General features: G+C 39.8%; 1 protein-coding gene across 3 annotated transcripts in view; it reads right to left on the reverse strand.

Annotated features, from left to right (window-relative positions):
- ATE1 (arginyltransferase 1) overlaps nt 1–26,372 on the reverse strand; it is a 158,971-nt gene that overhangs the window by 25,548 nt on the left and 107,051 nt on the right. For all 3 annotated transcript variants that reach the window (XM_068961569.1, XM_068961567.1, XM_068961568.1), the window contains exon 11: nt 17,394–17,514. In XM_068961569.1, the coding sequence (XP_068817670.1) occupies nt 17,394–17,514 (121 nt within the window). The remainder of the gene's footprint in view (nt 1–17,393; nt 17,515–26,372) is intronic.

The following is a 26,372-nucleotide window of genomic DNA, read 5'->3' on the forward strand; positions in this document are numbered from 1 at the left end:
CTCTTTAACACAGATCACAGCAGGATCCTCTAAGACCCACCTCCTGGAATACTGAAAATAAAAGCAAAAATAAACAAATGGGACCTTATTAAAATTAAAAGCTTCTCCACAACAAAGGAAACTGTAAGGTGAAAAGACAGCCTTGAGAATGGGAGAAAATAATAGCAAATGAAGCAACTGACAAAGAATTAATCTCAAAAATACACAAGCAACTCCTGCAGCTCATGTCCAGAAAAACAAACGACCCAATCAAAAAATGGGCCAAAGAACTAAAGAGACGTTTCTCCAAAGAAGACACAGATGGCTAACAAACACATGAAAAGATGCTCAACATCACTATCAAAGAATGCAAATCAAAACCACAATGAGGTACCATTTCATGCCAGTCAAAATGGCTGCTATCCAAAAGTCTACAAGCAATAAATGCTGGAGAGCATGTGGAGAAAAGGGAACCCTCTTACACGGTTGGTGGGAATGCAAACTAGTACAGCCACTATGGAAAACAGTGTAGAGATTCCTTAAAAAACTGGAAATAGAACTGCCATACGACACAGCAATTCCACTGTTGGGCATACACACCGAGGAAACCAGAATTGAAAGAGACACGTGTACCCCAATGTTCATCACAGCACTGTTTATAATAGCCAGGTCATGGAAGCAACCTAGATGCCCATCAGCAGACAAATGGATAAGAAAGCTATGGTACACATACACAATGGAGTATTCACTTCAGTTCAGTTCAGTCGCTCAGTCGTGTCCAACTCTTTGCGACCCCATGAACTGCAGCACGCCACGCCTCCCTGTCCATCACCATCTTCCGGAGTTCACTCAGACTCACGTCCATCGAGTAGTGATGCCATCCACCCATCTCATCCTCTGTCGTCCCCTTCTCCTCCTGCCCCCAATCCCTCCCAGCATCAGAGTCTTTTCCAATGAGTCAACTCTTCCCATGAGGTGGCCAAAGTACTGGAGTTTCAGCTTTAGCATCATTCCTTCCAAAGAAATCCCAGGGCTGATCTCCTTCAGAATGAACTGGTTGGATCTCCTTGCAGTCCAAGGGATTCTCAAGAGTCTTCTCCAACACCACAGTTCAAAAGCATCAACTCTTCGGCACTCAGTTTTCTTCACAGTCCAACTCTCACATCCATACATGACCACAGGAAAAACCATAGCCTTGACGAGACAGACCTTAGTCAGCAAAGTCATATCTCTGCTTTTAAATATGCTATCTAGGTTGGTCATAACTTTACTTCAAAGGAGTAAGCGTCTTTTAATTTCATGGCTGCAGTCACCATCTGCAGTGATTTTGGAGTCCAAAAAGATAAAGTCTGACACTGTTCCACTGTTTCCCCATCTATTTCCCATGAAGTGATGGGAACAGATGCCATGGTCTTTGTTTTCTGAATGTTGAGCTTTAAGCCAACTTTTTCACTCTCCTCTTTCACTTTCATCAAGAGGCTTTTTAGTTCCTCTTCACTTTCTGCCATAAGGGTGGTGTCATCTGCATATCTGAGATTATTGATATTTCTCCCGGCAATCTTGATTGCAGCTTGTGCTTCTTCCAGTCCAGCGTTTCTCATGATGTACTCTGCATATAATTAAATAAGCACGGTGACAATATACAGCCTTGACGTACTCCTTTTCCTATTTGGAACCAGTCTGTTGTTCCATGTCCAGTTCTAACTGTTGTTTCCTGACCTGCATATAGGTTTCTCAAGAGGCAGGTCAGGTGGTCTGGTATTCCCATCTCTTTCAGAATTTTACACAGTTTATTGTGATCCACACAGTCAAAGGCTTTGGCATAGTCAATAAAGCAGATATAGATGTTTTTCTGGAACTCTCTTGCTTTTTCCATGATCCAGCGGATGTTGGTATTTGATCTCTAGTTCCTCTGCCTTTTCTAAAACCAGCATGAACATCTGGAAGTTCACGGTTCAGATACTGCTGAAGCCTGGCTTGGAGAATTTTGAGCATTACTTTACTAGCGTGTGAGATGAGTGCAATTGTGTGGTAGTTTGAGCATTCTTTGGCATTGACTTTGAGACTGGAATGAAAACTGACCTTTTCCAGTCCTGTGGCCACTGCTGAGTTTTCCAAATTTGCTGGCATATTGAGTGCAGCACTTTCACAGCATCATCTTTCAGGATATGAAACAGCTCAACTGGAATTCCATCACCTCCACTAGCTTTGTTCATAGTGATGCTTTCTAAGGCCCACTTGACTTCACATTCCATGATGTCTGGCTCTAGGTGAGTGATCACACCATCATGATTAGTCTTGAAGATCTTTTTTGTACAGTTCTTCTGTGTATTCTTGCCACCTCTTCTTAACATCTTCTGCTTCTGTTAGGTCCGAACCATTTCCGTCCTTTATCGAGCCCATCTTTGCATGAAATGTTCCCTTGGTATCTCTAATTTTCTTGAGGAGATCTCTAGTCTTTCTCATTCTGTTGTTTTCCTCTATTTCTTTGCATTGATAGCTGAGGAAGGCTTTCTTATCTCTTCTTGCTATTGTTTGGACCTCTGGATTCAGATGCTTATATCTTTCCTTTTCTCCTTTGCTTTTCACTTCTCTTCTTTTCACAGCTATTTGTAAGGCCTCCCCAGACAGCCATTTTGCTTTTTTGCATTTCTTTTCCATGGGGATCGTCTTGATCCCTGTCTCCTGTACAAAGTCATGAACCTCAGTCCATAGTTCATCAGGCACTTTATCTATCAGATCTAGTCCCTTAAATCTATTTCTCACTTCCACTGTATAATCATAAGGGATTTGATTTAGGTCATACCTGAATGGTCTAGCGGTTTTCCCTACTTTCTTCAATTTAAATCTGAATTTGGCAATAAGAAGTTCATGATCTGAGCCACAGTCAGCTCCTGGTCTTGTTTTTGTTGACTGTATAGAGCTTCTCCATCTGTGGCTGCAAAGAATATAATCAATCTGATTTCAGTGTTGACCATCTGGTGATGTCCATGAGTAGTAGAGTCTTTTCTTGTGTTGTTAGAAGAGGGTGTGTGCTATGACCAGTGCATTTTCTTGGCAAAACTCTATTAGCCTTTGCCCTGCTTCATTCTGTATTCCAAGGCCAAATTTGCCTGTTACTCCAGGTATTTCTTGACTCCCTACTTTTGCAGTCCAGTCCCCTATAATGAAAAGGACATCTTTTTTGGGTGTTAGTTCTAAAAAGTCTTGTAGGTCTTCACAGAACCATTCAACTTCAGCTTCTTCAGCGTTACTGGTTGGGGCATAGACTTGGATTACTGTGATACTGAATGGTCTGCCTTGGAAACAAAGAGAGATCATTCTGTCATTTTTGAGACTGCATCCAAGTACTGCATTTCAGACTCTTTTGTTGACCATGATGGCTACTCCATTTCTTCTAAGGGATTCCTGCCCACAGTAGTAGATATAATGGTCATCTGAGTTAAATTCACCCATTCCAGTCCATTTTAGTTCGCTGATTCCTAGAATGTCGATGTTCACTCTTGCCATCTCCTGTTTGACCACTTCCAATTTGCGTTGATTCATGGACCTAACATTCCAGTTTCCTATGCAATATTGCTCTTTACAGCATCAGACCTTGCTTCTATCACCAGTCACATCCACAACTGGGTATTGTTTTTCCTCTGGCTCCATCCCTTCATTCTTTCTGGAGTTATTTCTCCACTGATCTTCAGTAGCATATTGGGTACCTACTGACCTGGGGAGATCCTCTTTCAGTATCCTATCATTTTGCCTTTTCATACTGTTCATGAGGTTCTCAAGGCAAGAATACTGAAGTGGTTTGCCATTCCCTTCTCCAGTGGACCACATTCTGTCAACAGAATGGAGTATTACTCAGTCATTAAAAAGAATACATTTGAATCAGTTCTAATGAGGTGGATCAAACTGGAGCCTATTATGGAGAGTGAAGTAAGCCAGAAAGAAAAACACCAATACAGTATACTAATGCATATAAATGGAATTTAGAAAGATCATAATGATAACCCTGTATGCGAGACAGCAAAAGAGAAACAGATGTATAGAACAGTCTTTTGGACTCTGTGGGAGAGGGCGAGGATGGGATGATTTGGGAGAATGGCATTGAAACATGTATAATATCATATGTGAAACAAATCGCCAGTCCAGATTCGATGCATGATACAGGATGCTTAGGGCTGGTGCACTGGGATGACCCAGAGGGATGGTATGGGGAGGGAGGTGGGAAGGGGGGTTCAGGATGGGGAACACGTGTACACCCGTGGTGGATTCATGTTGATGTATGGCAAAACCAATACAACATTGTAAAGTAATTAGCCTCCAATTAAATAAATTTTAAAAATAAATAAATAAAACGAAGATCAAAGTTCCCATAAGAGCAATAATCTGCTTTGCATTGTTAAGGCTGGTATAGATGGCAGGTGAGAAAAATGCAAATAACAAAGTTTAAACTGCATAAGCCGTTTGGAGTACTTTCCTTACGTTCTTTCATCATAAGCATTGTCACACTTCACCACCTACTCTTCGGAGGAGAGAGAGATTTTAAGAAGAGAACTTAATTTAGATCTGTGAAATCAGAACTCAGAGTTCTTGACACTAAGGCTCAGACTGCATTAAATGACTGCTGTGGTCTGCAAAGAAATTATCTATGCAACCTGAGACTGAGTGAGCTAGAAAGGAATTAAGAGAAGAAAACACAAATTATCCTTATTTAAATTTTCTCTAGCATATTCTAATAATAGCTATTTAGAGTAAAATATTTTTTAACAAGCATCTTTGTGTAACAGAGTCATCATGCATTTCAGTCCAGAGTCTGTCCAAGGAGACACATCTGCAGAAACCAGCGATTTGGAAGACAAAGACAGTTACACGGCAAAGAGAAGTGGAGAGTTGTTTTAAAAATAAGGCATATGACTGTGTGGTTTGCTAGATCATACATGATAAAACAATGATATTATTGTGGGATATCATGGAATAGAATTTTGTTTAGCTCTAGGCAGTTTTCAGTTAAGTAACTAGCTAGTTAGTGACAGAATATTTGTAGTATTGGATCAATAAAATTACAAAATTAGACCCCAGAAAAATATAAAAATATTAAAATCTTGACCATGATTGACAGAAGACTCCTTTAAAGGAACATAAATCTGTGCTGCAGTCCTCAGTCTAAATGTATTGCTACAGAGGTGATGGGGAAAGAACCAATCAGACACTTATCAATAAAAAAAGCTACATTTCCTACCCAAAGCCCATGTATGTGCACAAACCTAAGAGTAAAAGATGAAATGAAAACATGAGAAAAATTGGTATTTTAGTTATTATCACTAGAATTAAGAAACAGAGAAGAGGCCTGTTAGCAACAGATCAGCAAAGCCCAGAGAGGTACAACTACCGTGAAATAAAGTGGCTCTAAACGTGTACCTTTTTCCCCCTTGCCTATGTAGTCCTTGGCTAGAGCCAAAACTTTCCTCGGGCTTTTAATGAGTGAGTACATTATTTCCAATACCTGAATTTCATCAGCCAGACCCCAAATATCTGATCCGGAAGCCCTCCACTGAAGCTATCCAGGGTAGTAACTGGTCACTCAAATATGGCATCTCAAGAGAGTAACTGGGTTGTGTGAGCACATTCCTTGGTCTGACCCCAGCTCTTAGGGCCACGGGCTGGGTGTACCCACCAGGGACAATCTCCAGCACTTTGTAGAGGCATGAACTACAGCAGTGAGGTGTGAAGTCAGTCATCTGTATAGATCTTTTCTGCGCCAGGAATATTCTAATATGTGCTCTTCATCCCGACCCCTTTCTACCTCTAACCAGCTGTCTGCCTCATGAATGCAGGTTTAAAAAAAAGAACAAGACAGGCATTGTGAGGATGAAGGAAGATGATACATGTTAGGGGTTTAGCACAGTGCTTGGACTGAGAAATATGAGTTACACGAGTCTCAGCTACCATTACTACATATACCAAAATAGAACTGGTGGCAGAGATGGAGCGAGACCCTAGGCCCCCTCATCTTTTGGTTCTCCCAGACTAGTGTTTTTCAAATTGTGAGTGGCATTTACGGTTACGGAATCAATGTAATGGACTGTGAATGGCATTTCCTAGAGCATGAAAAAAAACTACAACAAATTAAAAATGTGGGACTTCCCTGGCTATCCAATGGTTAAGACTTTGCCTTCAAACGCAGGGGGTATGGGTCTGATCCCTGGTCAGCGAGCTGGGATCCCACATGCCTCGTGGCTAAAGGACCAAAACATAGAACAGAAGCAGTATTATAACAAAGTCAATAAAGATTGAAAATAATTAAAAAACAAAAACAAAATGCTACGGAGCATCAAATGAGAAAGGATGCATATTGTTCAGCATATTTTTGTTTCAGCCGTTGTGTGTATGTGTGCGTGTGTGTAAGAGAGACAGAGACAGAGATATAGAAGGCAAGCAGATATTCAAGGAAATGTGTACTATGTCACAATGTAAAGGGACAATTCTAACAGCGGCCTAGAGTGCATGCACGTGTGCATGCTCAGCTGCATTTGATTCTTTGCGATCTCAGGACTGTAGCCCATCAGGCTCCTCTGTCCATGGAATTCTCCAGGCAAGAATACTGGAGTGGATTTGCCATTTCCTTCTCCAAGGGATCTTCCCAACCCAGGGATCAAACCTGCATCTACTGTGTTGGCAGGCAAATTCTTTACCGATGAGCCACCTGAGTAAGTTCACTATCTGAAATTGCTTGGCTGGACCTAAAACTACGGTGGAATTTCAATCTTCTGATCAAAACAGTGAGGAAGATTTAGGCTGGCACCTCCCGACACCTCTACTGGATGTCTACAAATACCTTTAATTCATCAGGTCCAAAGTAAAACCCATTATTCTTTTCCTTCTGTGAAAAATCTGCTCATCTTCATGCTTCTCACTTCAGAAATGAAGTCAACATGAATCCAGTTCCTGTCAGAACCCATAACTCTCTTGACAACTTTCTCCCCTTCCCATTATCAACAATGAACCAGCCAGTCCTGTACATCCCACTTTTGAAGAGCTTTGCTAGTCTCCCTCTCTATTACCAACCATTTCCACCCTCTCTCAGCCACCAGCATCTTCTGCTTAAAGTGCTATACGCAAAACCATTCTAGTTGGTCTTCCTACCTCCAGTCTTCACCAAGTCCCATTCATTCTCCACTTGTGAAGTAGAAATGACACTGTTGACGTCACTCAGGGCTGAAAACCCTTCCATGGCCTTCCAGTGTTTTCAGGAGAAAAAGCTGAGCTCCAGATAATGATTCACAGAGTCCTGCACTGGCAGCTTCCTCTCCTTGCTCCAAGCCCACGGCCACTCTCAACCCTAGCAGTGCCCTCTGCTCCTCAGATCTTCTAAATATGTTCTTCTTTGCCTAGAGCACTTGGATTCTGTTCCTTTTAAAATTCTAACTTAGATCACTTCATCAATTAGTGTTCCATCTCCCACCCCCTGTCCAAATCGGAGCTGAGGACCCTGCTATGTGAACTCACTGCATCATCCATTATCCCCAATATACTATTTTTTTCATTTTACCGAAACAGCTGCAGTCTCCTTTGCTAAATTCCTGAGGGCCAGGATGAGTCATTTACACCCAGTCATAAAGCACAACACCGGACTCAATACTTGTTTGTGGTCCTTACTCTCTCTGCTCGAATGCACCTGGCATGCTCAGCTGACATCAGAGACCTGTCACCTCCTTCTGCATCTCTCGGTGCCCCACACTAGATCTCTCTCGGGACTGCCTCTTACAGCCCGTGGCCTCACCTGACTCACACTACAACTGTGGCATGTAGTTCCATGAAGAACAAAGGTCTGTCTCTCTCGCTTTCTGCCTTTCAGAGACAGCAGCCTGTTGGGCCACAGAAGCCCACTCTGTATTTGTACAAGTACAAACTGAAAGTGCAGATGCGTTAACACCCAATGAGACAACCATCGGCCAGGGGACAGGCCTCGATCCCTCAGGTGGCCAGCTCTGAGACACGCACCAGAAGGGCGCTCAGAAGGACCGACCTCCAGTCCTTAAAGTGGTAGCTTACACAGTAACAAAGCCTCCTAGCCTTTCCCTCCCTCCCTAGTTCAGTCTCTCTCGTCCTCTACTCCCATTCTCTAAGACAATTTCTCAAATGAATCATCTGAGTGCAAACCCTTGTGTCGGACCTGCTTCTGGAAAGAAATCAGACTAAGACAGTCTCTCTCTTCAGCATTAGAAGCGCTCGGATTTCTATTCCTGTTTTCTTATTGTGCTAGGAGGCAGGTAACTTTATTCTTTCCCTATGTTTCAAAACTGTCTTTACTATTTTCAGCAAATTTTATTACTGGTGAACACGTCACAGAAGCATGAACAAGTCAAGTCTGCTCTAAATGAGGTCTATTTCAAATGAATGGCAGCTAGGAAAATACATTTCTTACAAGAACAGGAATTCTACCCCAGTTTCCATGTTTACGTTAAAAACATTTTGCCAGCATCACATGAAAGAACATTCATAAAATAAACAGACCTCCTCATACCTTCATGTTACAGCTTATTTTTCTGCAGAGAGAATGTATATTAAACATCCACAAAACAGAATCTAAACAGTTTAAAAGTACCTTGCAGGCAAATGCAGAGACTCCTTCTCACACTGAAGTTGGGTATGAATGATTTCAGAAATTCAGGCTGCTACACTTGCCATTTGGGTCAGTTTCTCCACTAGCCAACAGGCACTGGATTGAATATCACATGATGCAGGCTCCACAATGCAGAGTATTCACCGATAATGCGCAAGGCAGGAAGGTGTTCAGTCAACTGCAAATGATTTTAGGGCGGATGACATTCTGGGATATCATCGTTTGCCCTTTCTTTACTTATTTAACCTTAAAGCCTTCCATTAACTGTCAGAGATCACTAAATTTCCTGGCTAAGCAAAGTTTTTAAAATTCTCTTTCACTGCTGCTTTCCAACATCAAACAAAGTTTAAAAATTTGTTTCTAAATTTGTTTACAACCAGAATGTATGGAGATGGACAGTGCTTACAGCATTTCAATGATTTGGGGTAGTAAAAAGTTTTCACTTCTATTACAATAAAATATCCTTGTAGTTAAATGTCTTCTCCAAATTTTCTAAAGTACCTAGATGAGAGTATTAAAAGAACTCTATTATCACCAATGACAATAAACTTATTTTTATATAAAAGCACCTGATATCAACATCTTCCAACTCTGATATGTGTGTATACTCCATGCATAACATATCTAATGTCTAGAATTAAGATGCCACAAAGCTCCCTAACAGCTAGAAACAAGCCTCCTTGACACTCCACGGCTTTGTCAGCTACTAGAGGGCACAGACTGAATCCCATTTCCTCTGTTAAGATCCACATTTTTACACATTCTAATGTTTCTGAAACCCAAATGCATCTTATAATTCATGGAGTCACAGTCTAATTGGCAACATTGTTCCTTAGTGGTATCTAAAATAAAGGACTAAAACTTGAAGATGTCTCATCGTCAACAGAGTATCAGTTCATCCAGCATTTAAACAGCAGGTATGGGCTTTATTTGTATTCTTTAACTGACATATTGGACAATCTCTTCATGATACAAAAAATGTCAGTTTTCATTCAAACAATAAACAAAATAGCATAGCAAGGTGTCACACATTACAACCACTAGCATTTATATTCTGAAGTATCATGATATTTTTAAGCCCTTTCAGAATTATACTGAAATAATTTTTATTATTATAGAATTATATATTGAAAACTGGGTGACTGTCAAAAGGATTATTTTAAAAAGTATTTCTATTACATAAGCAAAAAGAAAGAAATCATTCAGAAAAACACTTCCTTAATAGCTAAATTGAAATCTTAAGTCTGCTTTTCAAACCTTTTCACCGTATTTCAGGTTCCCTCTGGCCGAGGCTCTAACAATTTTCAGTCACTGACTTACTGCTCACACTTACATGCCTTATTGAGTAAAGACTGGCTGGTAAAAAATTGTAAAACAGTATTTTAAAAATTTATCTGTAAGACTGGCTTTTAAAAAACGCTCTTAAAAATGAGAACAGTCATTTACAACTGTTGAATTTTACCTTAATGAGTCTTAGCTTCACATTTTAATAGAAAATGCAAACATTAAAACACTATAATACTTTACTCTTATGCATAAATATTGTAGGAAAGACTTGTTTTGCTCCTTAGTGTCCTCATTAAAAGATCATGCAAACTAGGGAAATGTAGCTTCTAATTTTTAAATCAGGAGTCATGTTAGTGCTATACTAACATTTGAATAAAGAAGGCATATCTTTGAAAAGGAGTTAAGTGGGAAAATACACTAATAATAAAGTGATATCTTTAAGTGGAAGGGGATAAACTGAAAAAAATTAGGAGAATGTAACTTTCTACATTTTCCACATCAAAACACATTCCGCAGATTCACCAAATATAAGAGCCAAATTTCCAAAGATATTTTCTTGGTTTGATGCCTGATTTCTTTACGGGGCTTCCCTGGTGGCTCAGACAATAAAGAATCTGCTGGCAACGCAGGAGACCCGGGTTTAATCCCCGGGTCAGGAAGAATCCCTGGAGAAGGGAATGGCTACCCGTTCCAGTATTCTTGCCTAGAGAATTCCATGGACAGAGAAGCCTGACAGGCTACAGTCCATGAGGTCACAAAGAATCGGACACAACTGAGTGACTAACACATGGCTGCTTACACGGTTCTTTATGACATGTAATAGGCTACAATAAATTCTATCTCCAGCTGGCTACATCTAACAGCACCGTCTTTACTGGCAACAAAGAATTTATGCTTATTAAGTACCCAACAGGGATTCCCTTGTGGCTCAGCTGGTAAAGAATCTGCCTGCAATGCAGGAGACCTGGGCTCAATCCCTGGGCTGGGAAGATCCCCTGGAGAAGGGAAAGGCTACTCACTCCAGTATTCTGGCCTGGAGAATTTCATGGACTGTATAGTCCATGGGGTCACAAAGAGTCAGACATGACTGAGCGACTTTCACTTTCACTTTTTCAAGTATCCAACAATCAACATTATTCATTTTGCAACTTCAAATGGGTAGTTCAGTTCAGTCACTCAGTCGTGTCCGACTCTTTGTGACCCCATGAACTGCAGCACACCACGCCTCCCTGTCCATCACCATCTCTCGGAGTTCACTCAAACTCACGTCCATCGAGTCAGTGATGCCATCCACCCATCTCATCCTCGGTCGTCCCCTTCTCCTCCTGCCCCCAGTCCCTCCCAGCATCAGAGTCTTTTCTAATGAGTCAACTCTTCACATGAGGTGGCCAAAGTACTGGAGTTTCAGCTTTAGCATCATTCCTTCCAAAGAAATCCCAGGGCTGATCTCCTTCAGAATGGACTGGTTGGGTCTCCTTGCAGTCCAAGGGACTCTCAAGAGTCTTCTGCAACACCACAGTTCAAAAGCATCAATTCTTCAGCGCCCAGCTTTCTTCACAGTCCAACTCTCGCATCCATACATGACCACTGGAAAAACCATAGCCTTGACTAGACAGACCTTTGTTGGCAAAGTAATGTCTCTGCTTTTGAATATGCTATCTAGGTTGGTCATAACTTTTCTTCCAAGGAATAAGCGTCTTTTAATTTCATGGCTGCAGTCACCATCTGCAGTGATTTTGGAGTCCAAAAAAATAAAGTCTGACACTGTTTCCACTGTTTCCCCATCTATTTCCCATGAAGTGATGGGACCGGATGCCATGATCTTCGTTTTCTGAATGTTGAGCTTTAAGCCAACTTCTTCACTCTCCTCTTTCACTTTCATCAAGAGGCTTTTTAGTTCCTCTTCACTTTCTGTGCCATAAGGGTGGTATCATCTGCATATCTGAGATTATTGATATTTCTCCCGGCAATCTTGATTCCAGCTTGTGTTTCTTCCAGTCCAGCGTTTCTCATGATGTACTAAGCATATAAGTTAAATAAGCAGCGTGACAATATACAGCCTTGACGCACTCCTTTTCCTATTTGGAACCAGTCTGATGTTCCATGTCCAGTTCTAACTGCTGCTTCCTGACCTGCACACAGGTTTCTCAGGAGGCAGGTCAGGTGGTCTGGTATTCCCATCTCTTTAACAATTTTCCACAGTTTATTGTGAAATCTGGACTTGAAAAAATTTTACCCAGAGGAGAATTAAAATAACAAAAACTTAATTCCAAATCTAAAATGATTTAGAAAACCACTGTCTACTTAACTATAAGTTATCACTGCGGCACATTTTTAGGGACCCTAGGAAGTTTCAGTACATTTGCTTTCTCCCAGGCATTGTTTCCCAGTGATTAGGATGACATTATGGCTGAGGTACATCCTCTCTTGAGGGACCATAAGCACAACATTCAGGACGTGGTATCAGGCTTGGAGGAAACAAGCAAGCTGGTATGAGCCAGAGCTGTTTCTGAACCTGGCTACTTCACACACAAAGACAGTCAGAGTGGGACTTGCTTTTTCCTATGGGCATACATGACAGAAACTGCAGAGCTACAGAAAAAGTGCCAGGGAAAAGGGGGGATGGAGTAAAGACAGAAAAGAGACAAATGAAACACATAAAATAAAATTTGGAGGCTCTGAGTTTCAGGGGATGGGGATCAAATTAGGAAAAAGCTTCTTGTACTAGTTTAGATTTCTGGCAGCTGCTGGGAAGACTTCACGTTTCCTAGAAATTCTCTAACCTGGCTAAATGCATAAAAGCACTAAGTCAGAATTACATGCTATTATTTTTTATGGTAAATTTAAATTCAATATCCTAATAATTTACTAGTTACCTTATAGAAAAATTAAGAAATTTCTTGCAAATATTTCAAAACGTGTACAAAAAAAGAGAGTGAAAGCTAATCTGCGATAAAACATATGCTTCTGTAACTATAAGCAGAAATAGAAATAAAGCTGATTCTAATCAGCACCTCTGAAATACAGAAGTACTTATACAAATATTACACTGTAACATTTGAATTCAAGTTATATTTCTGATTAAAAGACATCATTTTTGTAAAAAACAATATCCGAGGGGTCAGTGGTGAAGCATTCAATTATGTTCTGAGTATAAAATAAGGTAACAGGGAAACACACAGTAGAATAGTGCTTGGGAAAAAGCATATGCTCAATAAAGTTTTAATTTTTTTTAATAAATGTGGAACCAAAAGAATTTTACTACCAACAAAAATAGTACTCTCAACTGAGGGGAAAAAAAGCACAACGTCAGAGCTGTGAGTTAAGTTTTATTTGGGGCAAAACAACGAATATAGCCCAAGAGACAGTATCTCAGAGAGGTTGGGGAGCGGTCAGTAGTAGGTGTGATTCTAGTGAAGGCGATATGCACAGTCAAGCACACATCTTGTAGAGGTTTGCTGCCAGTCACAACGAGAAGATGTCTCTGTTACTGATTTTAGTGCTTTTCTAGATTTGAGAAGATGCAAAAATTGGGCTCCACTGGGATCATAAAAATATTCTCCTAAAAATATCTAACTATCTGAAAGGCCTGTTTTGCCCATTTTTCGTAGAGCACAGAGTGCCTCATTCCTGATCCTGAACTCCTTTCAGGAGTGTTGAAAGTCAGTGGCTACAGAATTTTGTAACTTAATCCTTGTAGAGGCAGTTGGCAAATGCCAATTTTCAGTTGGCAGTATAATGCTCTGCAACATTAAGAATCAAATCAAATCATAGCTTATCATGGTTCTCAAACTGACTCCAAACCACTTGGTTTACTCTTTCAGTGATGCTTGTGAAGTATGTGTATTAGATACTGTCTATCACGAAAGTAGTGGCATCTGTTTGGTGAATCATCAACCATATTAGTGGTCAAGTGGTTTTTACTAAAGTAAGAAGCAACACAAAGTATTAAGAATAACTATAAAAGTGTGAAGCATGATTTGTTTTTTTAAAAAATACAAATAGCTAAGTACACAGGAAAAAAAGATCAGAAGATCATAAAAAAATTAACAATGATTGTTGCTATACTATGGATCATTTTATTTTCCTTCTTAGTGGTGGTTTTATGCATTTGAACAACTCTTCTACTAGTGTTTCCAGTAAACATTTTTAAAAGTAAGTTAATCCAAAAAAGTAACAGGTAACTATGATGCAAAAATTTTGAAGTCTATACATATCCAACTATTAATTTAAAACAATCTCCCATGTTTACTTAAAAATCATTTGAGGAACTTTGGAAATCCCTTGTTTAGAGGAGACAGAGATCATTTATGAACAAAAGAACCTCTTTAAAAATTTCCAAGTTACTTGACTTTGCCAGCCCCTTCCCCCAGGGTACTATAAAGCAGTGAATACAATAGGTTTTTATCAATGTGCAGGCTTCTTAGCTGAGCAGATAACCATAGAACCCAAATCCCCAAAACATGTGGGGTTGGAGGAGGGTGGGTTGAGGGCAGGGAAGAACAGGATTTCCAGACATTCTCAGCAATTCAGAGTTGAGGAAATGCAATTTTTCTTGCAAGTAGCCACTGATGCACTTGTAGCCAAAGACTGTCTCCCAGACACCCATGGTGATCAGCTGTGCCTTTTGCAGAGAACTTTACTGAAACAGCTCAAAGGAAGAACAAGATTTTAGTGAAAAAAGCACCACACCGACTAACATTATTGCCCATGTTAAGCTCTGTATTTTCTGAGTCAAGGTTTGGGTCATGTAAAAGTAAAGCTGGCCCCAGAGAAGAGAGCAATTTTTCACAGATTGCCATTTAAATCTCAAATGACCATGTTTCACAGCATGCTCAATACATTCCAGCATGTAACTGCATTTTAATTTCCTAAAACCACAGGTTATAAGTCTGATTTCAAATAGTGTCTGGTCTGTGATATTCAATACTGATAAAATTATATGGTGTTCTTCAGAAAGTCCCAAAGATTCGGCATATGGAAAAGGATCTTCATTTTCTTTCAAGCACTATTATCAAAGAAATTAACTCTTCTAACTTTTGTGAATGAATCCTAAAGAGTGAATATTAAGAGCTGAAGCTACTACCATAGAAATGGAACTCAGATTACGGGAAAGGAACACGCTGTATATTCCTCACTCACCAGGGTGTAGCACACATCACGTGACAAGCCCGCATACGTGAGACTTTACATTTTCTTTGCCATGAAATGCTCATCGGCGCTTACTTTGGAAAATGAATTCAAAATATACTGACATGAATGAATCATTATATTTGATTGTCCATTCGGTACACAGAAATCATTCAGTCACCTTTTCAATTTTATAAAACAGGGAGAGCCTGTTGACTGCTTTAACCTCCCAAGCATATGTAAGAAGAGAAACAGTCTTTAGAATAGATCAAGAGAGAGAAAGGGAAGGTGAAGTTGTGTCATGAGTTTGGGAGTCAGAATCAATTTAAGATGATATTATTATTCAGTTGGAAGGAATTTATAAAGACAAATTTTTACATGTAAACATGAAACAATGCATTAAGATGGTCAGCAGTTTTCACCACAGAGACTGGCTCTGACCTGACCTTGAGAAAAGATAGGGAAAAATTTTTATAAGAGGATAGAGTGGTTAAGTACAGTTGACTTTGAACAACATGGGTTTGAACTTCTTGAGTCCACGTACACTCAGAATTTTTCCAGTACTGAAGTACAACACAATTCAAGGTTGGTTAAATCCAAGAATGCAGATAGAAAGGACCAAGTCTAAGTTATATGTGGATTTTCAACTGGGTGGAGGGCTGGTGCCTGCCCCTGGGTTGTTCAAGGGTCAACTGTATATGCTCTCCTCTAAAATACTATTGGCTTTTATTTTGAGCCTGATTCCAAAACTAATTGACAAATTCAGTACATTTGTTTTTAAGCAACAAATTTATTTCATCAGTGAGGTAGAACTTAGAATGAAATTCTGATCGTAATTTAAGCTGAAGGAACTACAAAGCTTTGGGTGCTCCACGAAACTAAACATCTAGAAAACATGGAGCTAACCGTACGGTGCCTAGCAAATGGGTTCCTCTAGCTGTTCTTGTGTAAGAAGCGCCCACTCTTGAATTCATAACAGCTTTTTCCACGAGTTAACAAAATACATAGGTACATAAATCAATTTAATTAATTTTTTTTAATGAAACCTAGTATGTGAATAAAAAAAAAAGACTGCATTTTTCTCCTTGTCCTCTGTCTTTATATTTAATTCATCCAATTACTTTCTTCTTTTCCCGTGACCTCTCTCTCCATTTCTCTTTCCTTCTTTTTCCCTAAACTTAGACTAGACCACAGGTGGCTAGTGGGAACATGTTTGTATTTTTAAGAAGTAAGCATAGGGCATCTCCTCTGGTGGGCTATATTGACAGGAAGGTCAATGAAGCGCACACTGAAATATCTGGGAACTTCAGTCTCGGGGAAGACAGACAGCAACTGAATGGATCCATCACAGAGCAAGAGAGCATCACGACCACAGCGAATACACAGCGAGGGTAGGGAGGGCTATGGGGAGGGGAACTGCTGTGAACAGGAGGTGGTACTCAGATGCCGGAAGTGAACACACCTCCGTATCTTTTCTCTGAGAGAGGCTTCAGGGCAAAAAAAGGCAAATGCAGAAGCAGTTTGTGGCATACACAGGATGAGGCATGTTAGTTGGCCTAACAATCACCAACACAACAAGAGGGGGGCTTTGTTCTCAATGTGACTGTTTTAATCTTTATTACAGTCCAATATGAAAGGTCTTATTATCTTGATTGTGAAGGCCAGGAATCTGGGGCCAGAGAGATGATGAAATTGCTGAAGAATACCCAGTTTACCAGCTGATGATGGAGTTAGGTGAGAAAACAGGAAGTTTGGCTCCCAGGCTGTACTCTCAGTGACTTTACCTGCTACCAGTGCACAGTATCCAAAGGAGAATATGAAGAGAGAAAATACGGCTGGGGTTATTCTGGGCAGGAGTAAGAAGAAAGGACAGAAAAGACGACGCACCAGAGAAGGCAAGAAGTCAAGAAAGTGTCATCACAAAACCCATCGTGGCTGCCTGGGCCCCTGTGAAACCGTTCCACAACTATATTCAGTCCAACTGGTCAACACTTCTATCTTCTTGACACTGGCTAAATAATCCAGTGAACAATTCATACGCACTGTGATAGTGGTCAAAGTAATGGATAATGGTGTCAGGCCTCAAAGCACATGAAAACTAACCAAAATGGAAGAAGCTGGGTCAGTACGCAGCACAAGCACAGGAGGCTCCTGCATTTCTTTGCAAAACCATGACTGTGAATGTTTGACCGCTTTGTGTATGTACGCAGATGCAGTGTCTCTTATTTTAGAAACACACACACGCCTGTCCACAGGCACTCACACACTCTCTGCAATGTTTATATCAAAAGTTATTGGACCCCGTCAAGGGCCACAGTCACACATGAGGACTGAAACAGAGCCAGTGATTTCTGGCTGAGCTCCATTTCAAACATACCTGCTTCCGGGTCCTGGTTGAAACGGCAGTACTTGGATTTCTCAAGTGAAGGCAGGCATTGCTCAATGGGAACCCAAACATAAGTCTCAGGACACAGCAAATCTGATGGTCTGTACTGACCCTAAAGAGAAGTGAAGAAAAACGGCACTGACGTTACTAACACAGTGACTTCCTAGTTGCAAGGCTCCAGAATTCCAGGGAAAGTATTACTCACAAGTTTAAATGAAGTCAACCAGGAACAGCTTTACTGTAAACACTAAACAACCCTATTAGTAATTGTTTTCCTAGCTCAAGAATGCACATTTGAAGGCTCTCAAACTCATGTATCACCCTTTGGGATGCCTGTGTTGAGTCAGAAGATCTGAATTTCTACTTTCTTTTGGGATAAATATATGATTCCTGCTGAGTTGACTGCTAAGAAAACCCACTTCCAAATTCAAGTGGACACAAGTGCTAGTTGATAAGTGACATTTTGTATTTGAGAGCATCCAGTTTATACATGAAATAAATTTGTTTTCCAAAGTGGAATTTCACTACCCTTAGTCAAAATTCTTAAATTCATAAGCTCAGCTGATAATATTGATTCCATTCTAATGCAATGAAAAGTACTGTCTGGTCAACATGCTTCCATGAGCAATCTAGACTCATAAATAGACTATATAACAGATACTAAAGAAAAAAAAAATCACTCCTTTAAGGGTAGTTTGGTAGCCAATTAACAGAGGATAGTACAAATTATGTGAAATCATTCAGTCAAAATTTTCAGAAATATTAAAGTTAATTAAAATTCCAAACATCTCTTCTCTAAATTTTGACATTCAAAATTCATCATAGAGGTTAAATCTAAACATTGGTTTTCCTTTTTTTTTAACTACAGACCATAGTAAGAAATACATTTTACATTATAACCTAGTAAACCTATATGAAAATATAAAACCATTAATAGGAACAAATCTTTTACTATATAATGCTTACCCATGTTATGTAATCCTCTATTTTCTATTCTATTTGATTCTTTTAAAAAATGATGCTCTTGGACCATTTAACCACCAAAACTGCTTTCATAAACAGCAAATGGGTCACAAGCTCAGAGTCTAAAAAACACTACCTAGTGCAAACCTCATGACAAAGACTACTGGTGCTAAGGGCACACACTGTTACACAGCTTTGAGTCAGAAAGGTGATCTATGACGTAGATTTAAAAGGCCATGCCCTCCCAGCATTCAAAACACTCAGCAGTCTGTAAGACAATGGAGAGATTATACATAAAATGTACACAAACAGATTAATTACTGCTTTTGAGATGCTGGAAGAGAATTCAGGGAGGATATGGAGTTTTAATGGGGACTTAGATTGACTGGCTAAGTCTGGGACAGGCTGAAAAGGAATGAGAACAATCTAGATGAAGATTACAGCATAAACAAATATAACGCTGGGAAACAGAGAGCTGCAGAAATAGAAAGGTAGGTCGTGGATCAGCTTCAGAAATCATGTTCTAGACTTTATTCTAGATGAAACGGGAATGCTTGCTGGCTAGGACAGAAGGCAGACAGTATGAAGACCAGACTCAGGTCTCTGATTCTGATCTTCCCACAGTGTTCATGGCAATGCTGATGCCTCCTTACTGCCTCAGAGCAGTAAAGGTCACCCAGACAGGGCAGGTCCAGGTGGACACACTCACCTGATATTAAAATTCATGACACGGGATTACTTAGAAATGAATTAATGATATACTTAGGATGTATAGTAAAGCCAGTTATTCAATTGATAACTACCTTATCAAAAGTAATGTCATTCTCTCCACCAATTCACAAACAATTTTATTGTGGAGGAACAGTATGACGCAGCGCTGTCCAAGTGAACAAATGTGAACACCAGACAGCAGTCTACAGCAGTGGTTCTAGAGCTGCCCCCCTCCCCTTTTTGGTTATAGACTATTTCAAGAATCTACTGGCACTAGGGGGAAGCCGAACATATAAGCTAAAGAAGTTTTTTTAAAAGGATGAACTTTTCTTGACTTTGGAGTACACAAAGATTCCTTAGAACACAAAAAGCTTATAATAAGTATAAAAGAAAAAACTGATGAATTGGATTGCATCAAAATTATACCACCTTCAAAAACTTATTAATAAATAGGCAAGCCAAAGATTGGGGAAAATATTAACAAAACTTGTATAGACAACATATTTGTATCCACACATATAAAGAATTTAACAAGTCATTAATAAGAACAATCCAAGTTTTTTAAAAGGCAAAAAGACTTAAACATTTTGCCAAAGATATATGAATGTCTAAGAAACCTAACATCAGTTACCAGAAATGCTACTCAAAACTACAATAAGATTCCACTGAATTCCCACTGCAATGGCTCACCACAATTCCCACTACAGTATTTAGAAGACCAAGTCCTGGCAAGGTTCCAGATCATCTAGAACTTGAACATTGTTGATTCCAAGTGGCATAACCATTTGGGATAAAATAAATATTCTTGTAAACACATTATCTCTGCATATGTCCAGGATAAATTCCTTGAACTGGAATTGCTGGGTATAAGGGTTTTAAGTTTTATAGCACAAAATGATTTCCCACAGAAGTTGTGTTGATTTATACTTCCATCAGCAATGGTATGCATGCAAGTGCTAATTTCCCCATATCCTTATCAACAGTGTACTATTGAAACTTTCCATATCTGCCAATATGAGAAATGGCATTTCACTGCGGTTTTAATTTGCATTATGAATCATTCCACATGTTTAAAGGAGCTGGTATTTCCTTCTCTATAAAGCTGGCTCATTTTGTTGTTAGATTTAGAGTCCTAGTAATCAAAAAACTCTTTATATATTAAGGAAATTAACCCATAATTTGTTAACTATGTTGTATTTTCCACGTTTGTCTTTTGACTGTGTGTGCTATGCTTTTCTGTCATGCAGAAATCTAGTAAATGGTCAAATGTATCATTTTCTTTTAAATGGCATCTGGGTTTTGTAATATAAATAAAAAGGCCTCTATCATTCCAAGACTATAAAAACATTTTCATGGTTTTTCTCTAGTACTTTTATGGTTTCACAATTTTACATTTACATTTATGCTCCACCTGGAATTTATTCTGGTGTAAGGTAGAAGACAATTCAACCTAATTTCTTTCTCATTTTCCCTGATGATTTAGAATTTAAAATGTCTCTGATAACTTACTAAATTTCCAATTATATTTATTTTTTTTAATTTTAAAATCTTTAATTCTTACATGCGTTCCCAATTATATTTAAATCTCTTTCTAGACTTTCTACTTATTCTGTTATACTTCTGTCTGTGTACTCATATACCAGTGCCATACAGTTTTAAATATTAAAGTTCTATATTATACTTTAATATAATATCTGGTAGAGATAATCCCCTCTTATTGTTCTTCATTTGCACAATTTCCTAGTTCTTCTTGCTTAATTATTCTAGGATTGCTTAGTACAAAAGACCACCAATATGAATAAGGAAACAGTAATAAAAATGGATGGTATATCTTGCCTATTGTGATCGCACAATATAAAAGAGAATCCCAAGAGAATTCCTAGTAAGAGGAAAATATATCATTCTAAGTTTAAAAAGAAACCCAAAATACACAAATGACATCATTTTCTAATTTAAGGCAGAACTAAATGCTGACTGACTAAGATGCACAGATCAAATTCTAGGGGGATATCAGCCATCAATTGTGAGTCTTTAAGACAAAAACAGACATATTCCATGCAGATATGCTGATTCAACAGCAGCCACCTGAACCCAGTGCCTGGATTTAACAATGATGCTGACAATAAAAAATATTCAGTCAATGAATGCTAAATGACTCTTGACTTTGTGACAGGCACAAAAAGATGAACAAATTGGCACATCTCTAGATAATTCACAGTCTACTGGGAGTTACTGACCTGGAGAAAGATGAAGCACACATAAGAACGTATTAAGTGTGATCAGGCACAACTGTCCAAAGTTCCTAAATTTTTACAATGTTCTTTTAAGGCAACGCTTGCTTATAATAGTTATTTTATTTTTAACTCTTTAAATACTCAGGTTATCTCACTGAAAAGCCATAAATGTATACATTGTAACTTCTGATTATTTAAAATCAAAATTTTAGATTAGGTAAAAACATTATTTTTCTCCTAAATACAGGCTTATTTCCGTGTTTCAAATATTGTCTCAAGCTAGCAAAGAATGCCAAGAATTTTATGAAATAAACCACTTTGAAATGTTATGCTTTCTAAACTTAGATAGTAGAGAGTTACGTGACCGAACTGCTTGAAGTTCAATCTAAAGTTGCCATCACACAAATGGAAAATGCAGAGGCTTGAAAGCTGCCCTGACTTTCCAGCTAGTGTAAGAAAACGAGAAAGGTCTGTATTAAGAATGCAATTACTTAAGGATTTGGACATACTTCCCCATGGTCAGAAGGGAAAATATTTAATCAGCCTCTAAGTACATTCATTCATATTGGAACAAGGAGGCAAAAGCAGACTAATCTTCTCCTAGGGTGCTGACTTTCTGTAAATAAGAAATCTGAGTTACCACGGATTTTCTAAAGTACTCAAAATTTTGAAAATGTAATTAATTGGTCTGACAGGGCTTATCTTACAAAATTTTTTAGAACACCCTTTCAGTTTGATCTCCATGTAAGAAGAGGAACTCAAGCTTTCTCCTTACTCCTACTCCTCCCCCAACTCCCTCCACCCCAAAATAACCCCAGTCAACAAGGACAGCACCACATGAAACCTTACCCAGCAAGGGTCCCTAATAGCAAAGGTTACAGGAGAGGATGACGCAGTTCAAGACAAGAAGCCAGGAAAAGGCAAAAGCTGTCTGCTAAAAAGCCGCAACACAGACGAGGAAATGCATGGTTTTCTTTATTAAACACTTCTGGTGAGGGATAATTACCCAATCCAAAGTCCTCAAAGAGAAATAAGTTCAGCAAACTGTGATTTATAACTTCTGGAGCAGTGCACAAACTGGCACTGCGTCAGCACTAGAAAGCAACCAAACAAGGTGGCCCTGCAGTGTGAGCCACCAGAGAAGAGGGGATTCTACTCGGAGCACAACTGGGATTCAATGATTTTATTTTATTGAAAGAAAACTACATAGACTATTTGTTAAAACACAAATTATACTGCACCTCCCCCCTGGGAAAAAGAAAAAAGTAAGATACAGTCATAGTATTTCAATCAACTTTACTAGGTGGCACAGATTAAAATTCGAGGAAATGCCAAAGTTAAATCTAAAACACAAGGGGGAAAAACATTTCTTGATCCATTTCTATTAAAAATAATTGCTTCTTCTGGAAGAGAACAGCACACAATTTGGGGTTTGGTTAATGGAATGAATGGACATTCTTTTTACTTCCATGCTCTAGACTATAATTTGAAGAATGTTTTATCATGCTGATCTAATTTGCTACACTATTAAAGAATCACAAAATAAATTATATGTCAAATATCTTAGTTTACAAAAATATAATAGTCAGAATTTTGGCCTAAAATTTACATTCACTTGATAGCCAGAGGTTAAAAACATCTATCATATCTTACTGAATGATAGTGAATACAGGTAGCTAAAGAGCACATAAAAGGTATATTTAGAAAATTTTGATTTCACAAGCATTAACAATTTTAGCAAAGATGTTTTAAAACAGATTAAAATACTTTAACTTCTAATGAAAATGCAGTCAATAACATGAGATTTTTCACTCAATTAAGCTATAGTTAGAAATCTGAATTTTCAAAGGCAACAGTTAATTAGTTGAAAGAGAAGCAAAAAAAACAAAAAACAGAAACATGGTTCCAGTAAGCCCTGACAACTTTTTGCAGCATTTTACTAATATGTAATTCACAAGCCATAAAAATCTACCCTTTTAAAGTGCAGGTTTTAGAGTATCCGTAGGATTGTGCTATGTGCTTAGTCACTCAGTCTTGTCTGACTCTTTGCAACCCCATGGACTGTAGCCCGCCAGGCTCCTCTGTTCATAGGGATTCTCCAGGCAAGAATATTGAAGTGGGTTGCCATGCCCTCCTCCAGGGAATCTTCCCAACCCAGGGATCAAACCCATGTCTCCCACATTGCAAGCGGATTCTTTACCATCTGAGCCACGAGGGTAAGCCCACACTACTATCTAATTCCATATTTTCATCATTCCAGAAAGAAACCCTGTACCCATTGGCAGTTGCTCCCCACCTCCTCTCCCCAAAAGTCCCAGCAACCACAAAATCTACTGACAATGTTTTACTATTTTAAAGTTTTTATTTTATACTGGAATATGGCCAATGAGGATGAAAAGATTCTTTTGATGAAGGTGAAGGAGGAGAATGAAAGAGCTGGCTTAAGATTAAATATTAAAAAAGCTAAGATCATGGCATCCGACCCCATTACTGCATGGCAGACAGAAGGGGAAAAGGTGGAAGTGGTGACAAGTGTCCTCTTCTTGGCTCCAAAATCACTGGACAGTGACTGCAGCCATGAGATCAGGAGACGACTGACTGCTTCTTGGCAGGAAAGTGATGACAAACCTAGACAGTGTGTTGACAAGCAGAGACACTACTCTGCTGACAAAGGTCCATATAGTCAAGGCAATGGTCTTCCCAGCAGTCATGTATGGCTGTGAAAGCTGGACTACAGAGGCAGAACCCCAAAGAATTGATGCCTTCAAACTGTGGTGTTGGAGAAGATTCCTGAAAGTCGTTTGGACAGCAAGGAGATCCAACCAGTTCATCCTAAAGGAAATCAGTCATGAATATTCATTGGAAGGACTGATGCTAAAGCTGAAACTCCAATACTTTGGCCATCTGATGCAAAGAACTGACTCATTTGAAAAGATCCTGATGCTGGGCAAGATTGAAGGCAGGAGGAGAAGGGGACAGAGGATGAGATGGTTGCATGGCATCACAGACTCAAAGGACACGAGTTTGAGTAAACTCCGGGAGTTGGTGATGGACAGGAAGTCTGGCGTGCTGCAGTCCATGAGGTCGCAGAGAGTCAGACACAATTGAGTGACTGAAGTGAACTGAACTGGAAAAGTCCCTGAAGCTGGGAAAGATCAAATGCAGAAGGAGAAAAGGGAATCAGAGGATAAGATGGCTGGACGGCATCACCAACGCAATGAACATGAACTTGGCCAAACTCTGGGAGATGGTGGACACAGAGGCCTGGCGTGCTGCAGTCCGTGGGGTTGCAAGGAGTTGGACACAACTAAGCGACTGAACCACACGGCCGATGAACAATGCCATGACGGTTTCAAGTGGACAGCAAAGGGACTCGGCCATACATATCCATGTATCCATTCTCCCCCAAGCTCCCCTCCCATAAAGGCTGCCACATAACATTAAGCAGAGTTCCCTGCTCTGTACAGAAGGTCCTGGCTGGCTATCCATTTTAAATATAGCAGTTTAAAACGGAGTATTTGTTTGCATTCCCATCCTCCCTATTGAAGGCAGAGTACAGACTAAACCTAGGACACAGCCCTACGTGACGCGGCCCTCATTACCTTCCTGGCCTGTCTTCTACCTCCTCCTCCATCACTCTGCCCTGGCCGCACAGGGTTCCCTGCTGGTCCTGGAACACTTCAGGCCTGCTCCCACCTCTGGGTGTCTCACTGACTGTCCTCTCTTCCGGTCCTACGGCTATTCCTGTGGCTAATTCTGTCACCCACTTTAAGGTTTCGCTCAGCTGTCATCTTCTCAGTGAAGCTCAACTATCCCCTTCTCCTGTTTTTCTTCCCTAGGACTCCCACCATTCTTGTTCACTTTCTTTACTGTATCTACAAGAAACTTCTGGCTAGAATGACGCACCAGGGCTCAGTCTGATTTGTTCACAGACGTATCCCCAAACCTACTGCAAGTGACAGCGGGATGAACAACGAACCTAGGATGTATTGCCTGGCCCTTCCCTCTCTCTAAACACAGCAAGTGCTTTTTTAACACACTTTTGTACCTTTAATGTGGCACACACAATCAGTATTTGCTGAATTTGTATTTATGAGGCACGTCCACCACACTGCCACTGTTTATGACTAGTTCTCAACCTTTGGGAAAATACTAAAAGTGTAAACACATAAAAAAGAAAAAAGTATGAGAACATTGCCATGACAGGGTATGTAAGAACTGCGTGCATGCTAAGTCACTGCAGTTCTGTCTGACTCTGCAATCCCATGGACTGTAGCCCGCCAGGCTCCTCTGTCCACGGGGATTCTCCAGGCAAGAATACTGGAATGGGTTGCCATGCCCTCCTCCAGGGGATCTTCCTGTCCCAGGGATCAAACTTGGGTCTCTTATGTCTCCTGCACCGGCAGGCAGGTTCTTTATCACTTGCGCTGCCTGGGAAGCCCTTTCCTTACTCAAGAAGGTTAGGAACTACTAGTTCAAGTTCAATTTGTGTTTTTTCCCCCCCTCAAAATATTTTTCCTTATTTCACTGGCATACATTCTCCTTTAAAGAAACGTACAGCTTTTCATATTAAGCGTCATATTAAGAAAAGGAGGCGCAAGCGTGACTCGCTTGGGGAGAGGGCTCTTCCTCTGCTCAGAGCTGAGCTGCGTCACTTTGGTTGGTAAGGACAATAACAGTAATAATGAGTCCTTCCTGCGTTTGTTAGGAACACAGCCCTCATCATGATACTGCATACCATGAGTTAAATCTTATAATGACTTAAAAAGTAATGGACATAATTTCTATTACACAGAGAAAACCTAAGATCATTAAATGGGCATGATGAACTCAGAGCCAAACCCTTGATTCTCATTTTCTTCCTATACCTAATTTTAAAATATTCAACACATCTTTAAAGTATTTTCAAAATAACTTCAAAAAAATCCTTAAAATCTCAAGAGTCCAATACGCACGGGGACTCTGCTCAGCATGGCGGATGGTGAGATGAAATGAGCCCGGTGAGGCACCACCATCTGCCGGGGAAAAGGAGGCAGCTGTGCCCCAATGCCTTTCACAACAA

The sequence above is a fragment of the Capricornis sumatraensis genome, chromosome 23 (genome assembly GCF_032405125.1).
Source record: "Capricornis sumatraensis isolate serow.1 chromosome 23, serow.2, whole genome shotgun sequence".
In the NCBI taxonomy this organism is placed as follows: Eukaryota; Metazoa; Chordata; class Mammalia; order Artiodactyla; family Bovidae; genus Capricornis; species Capricornis sumatraensis.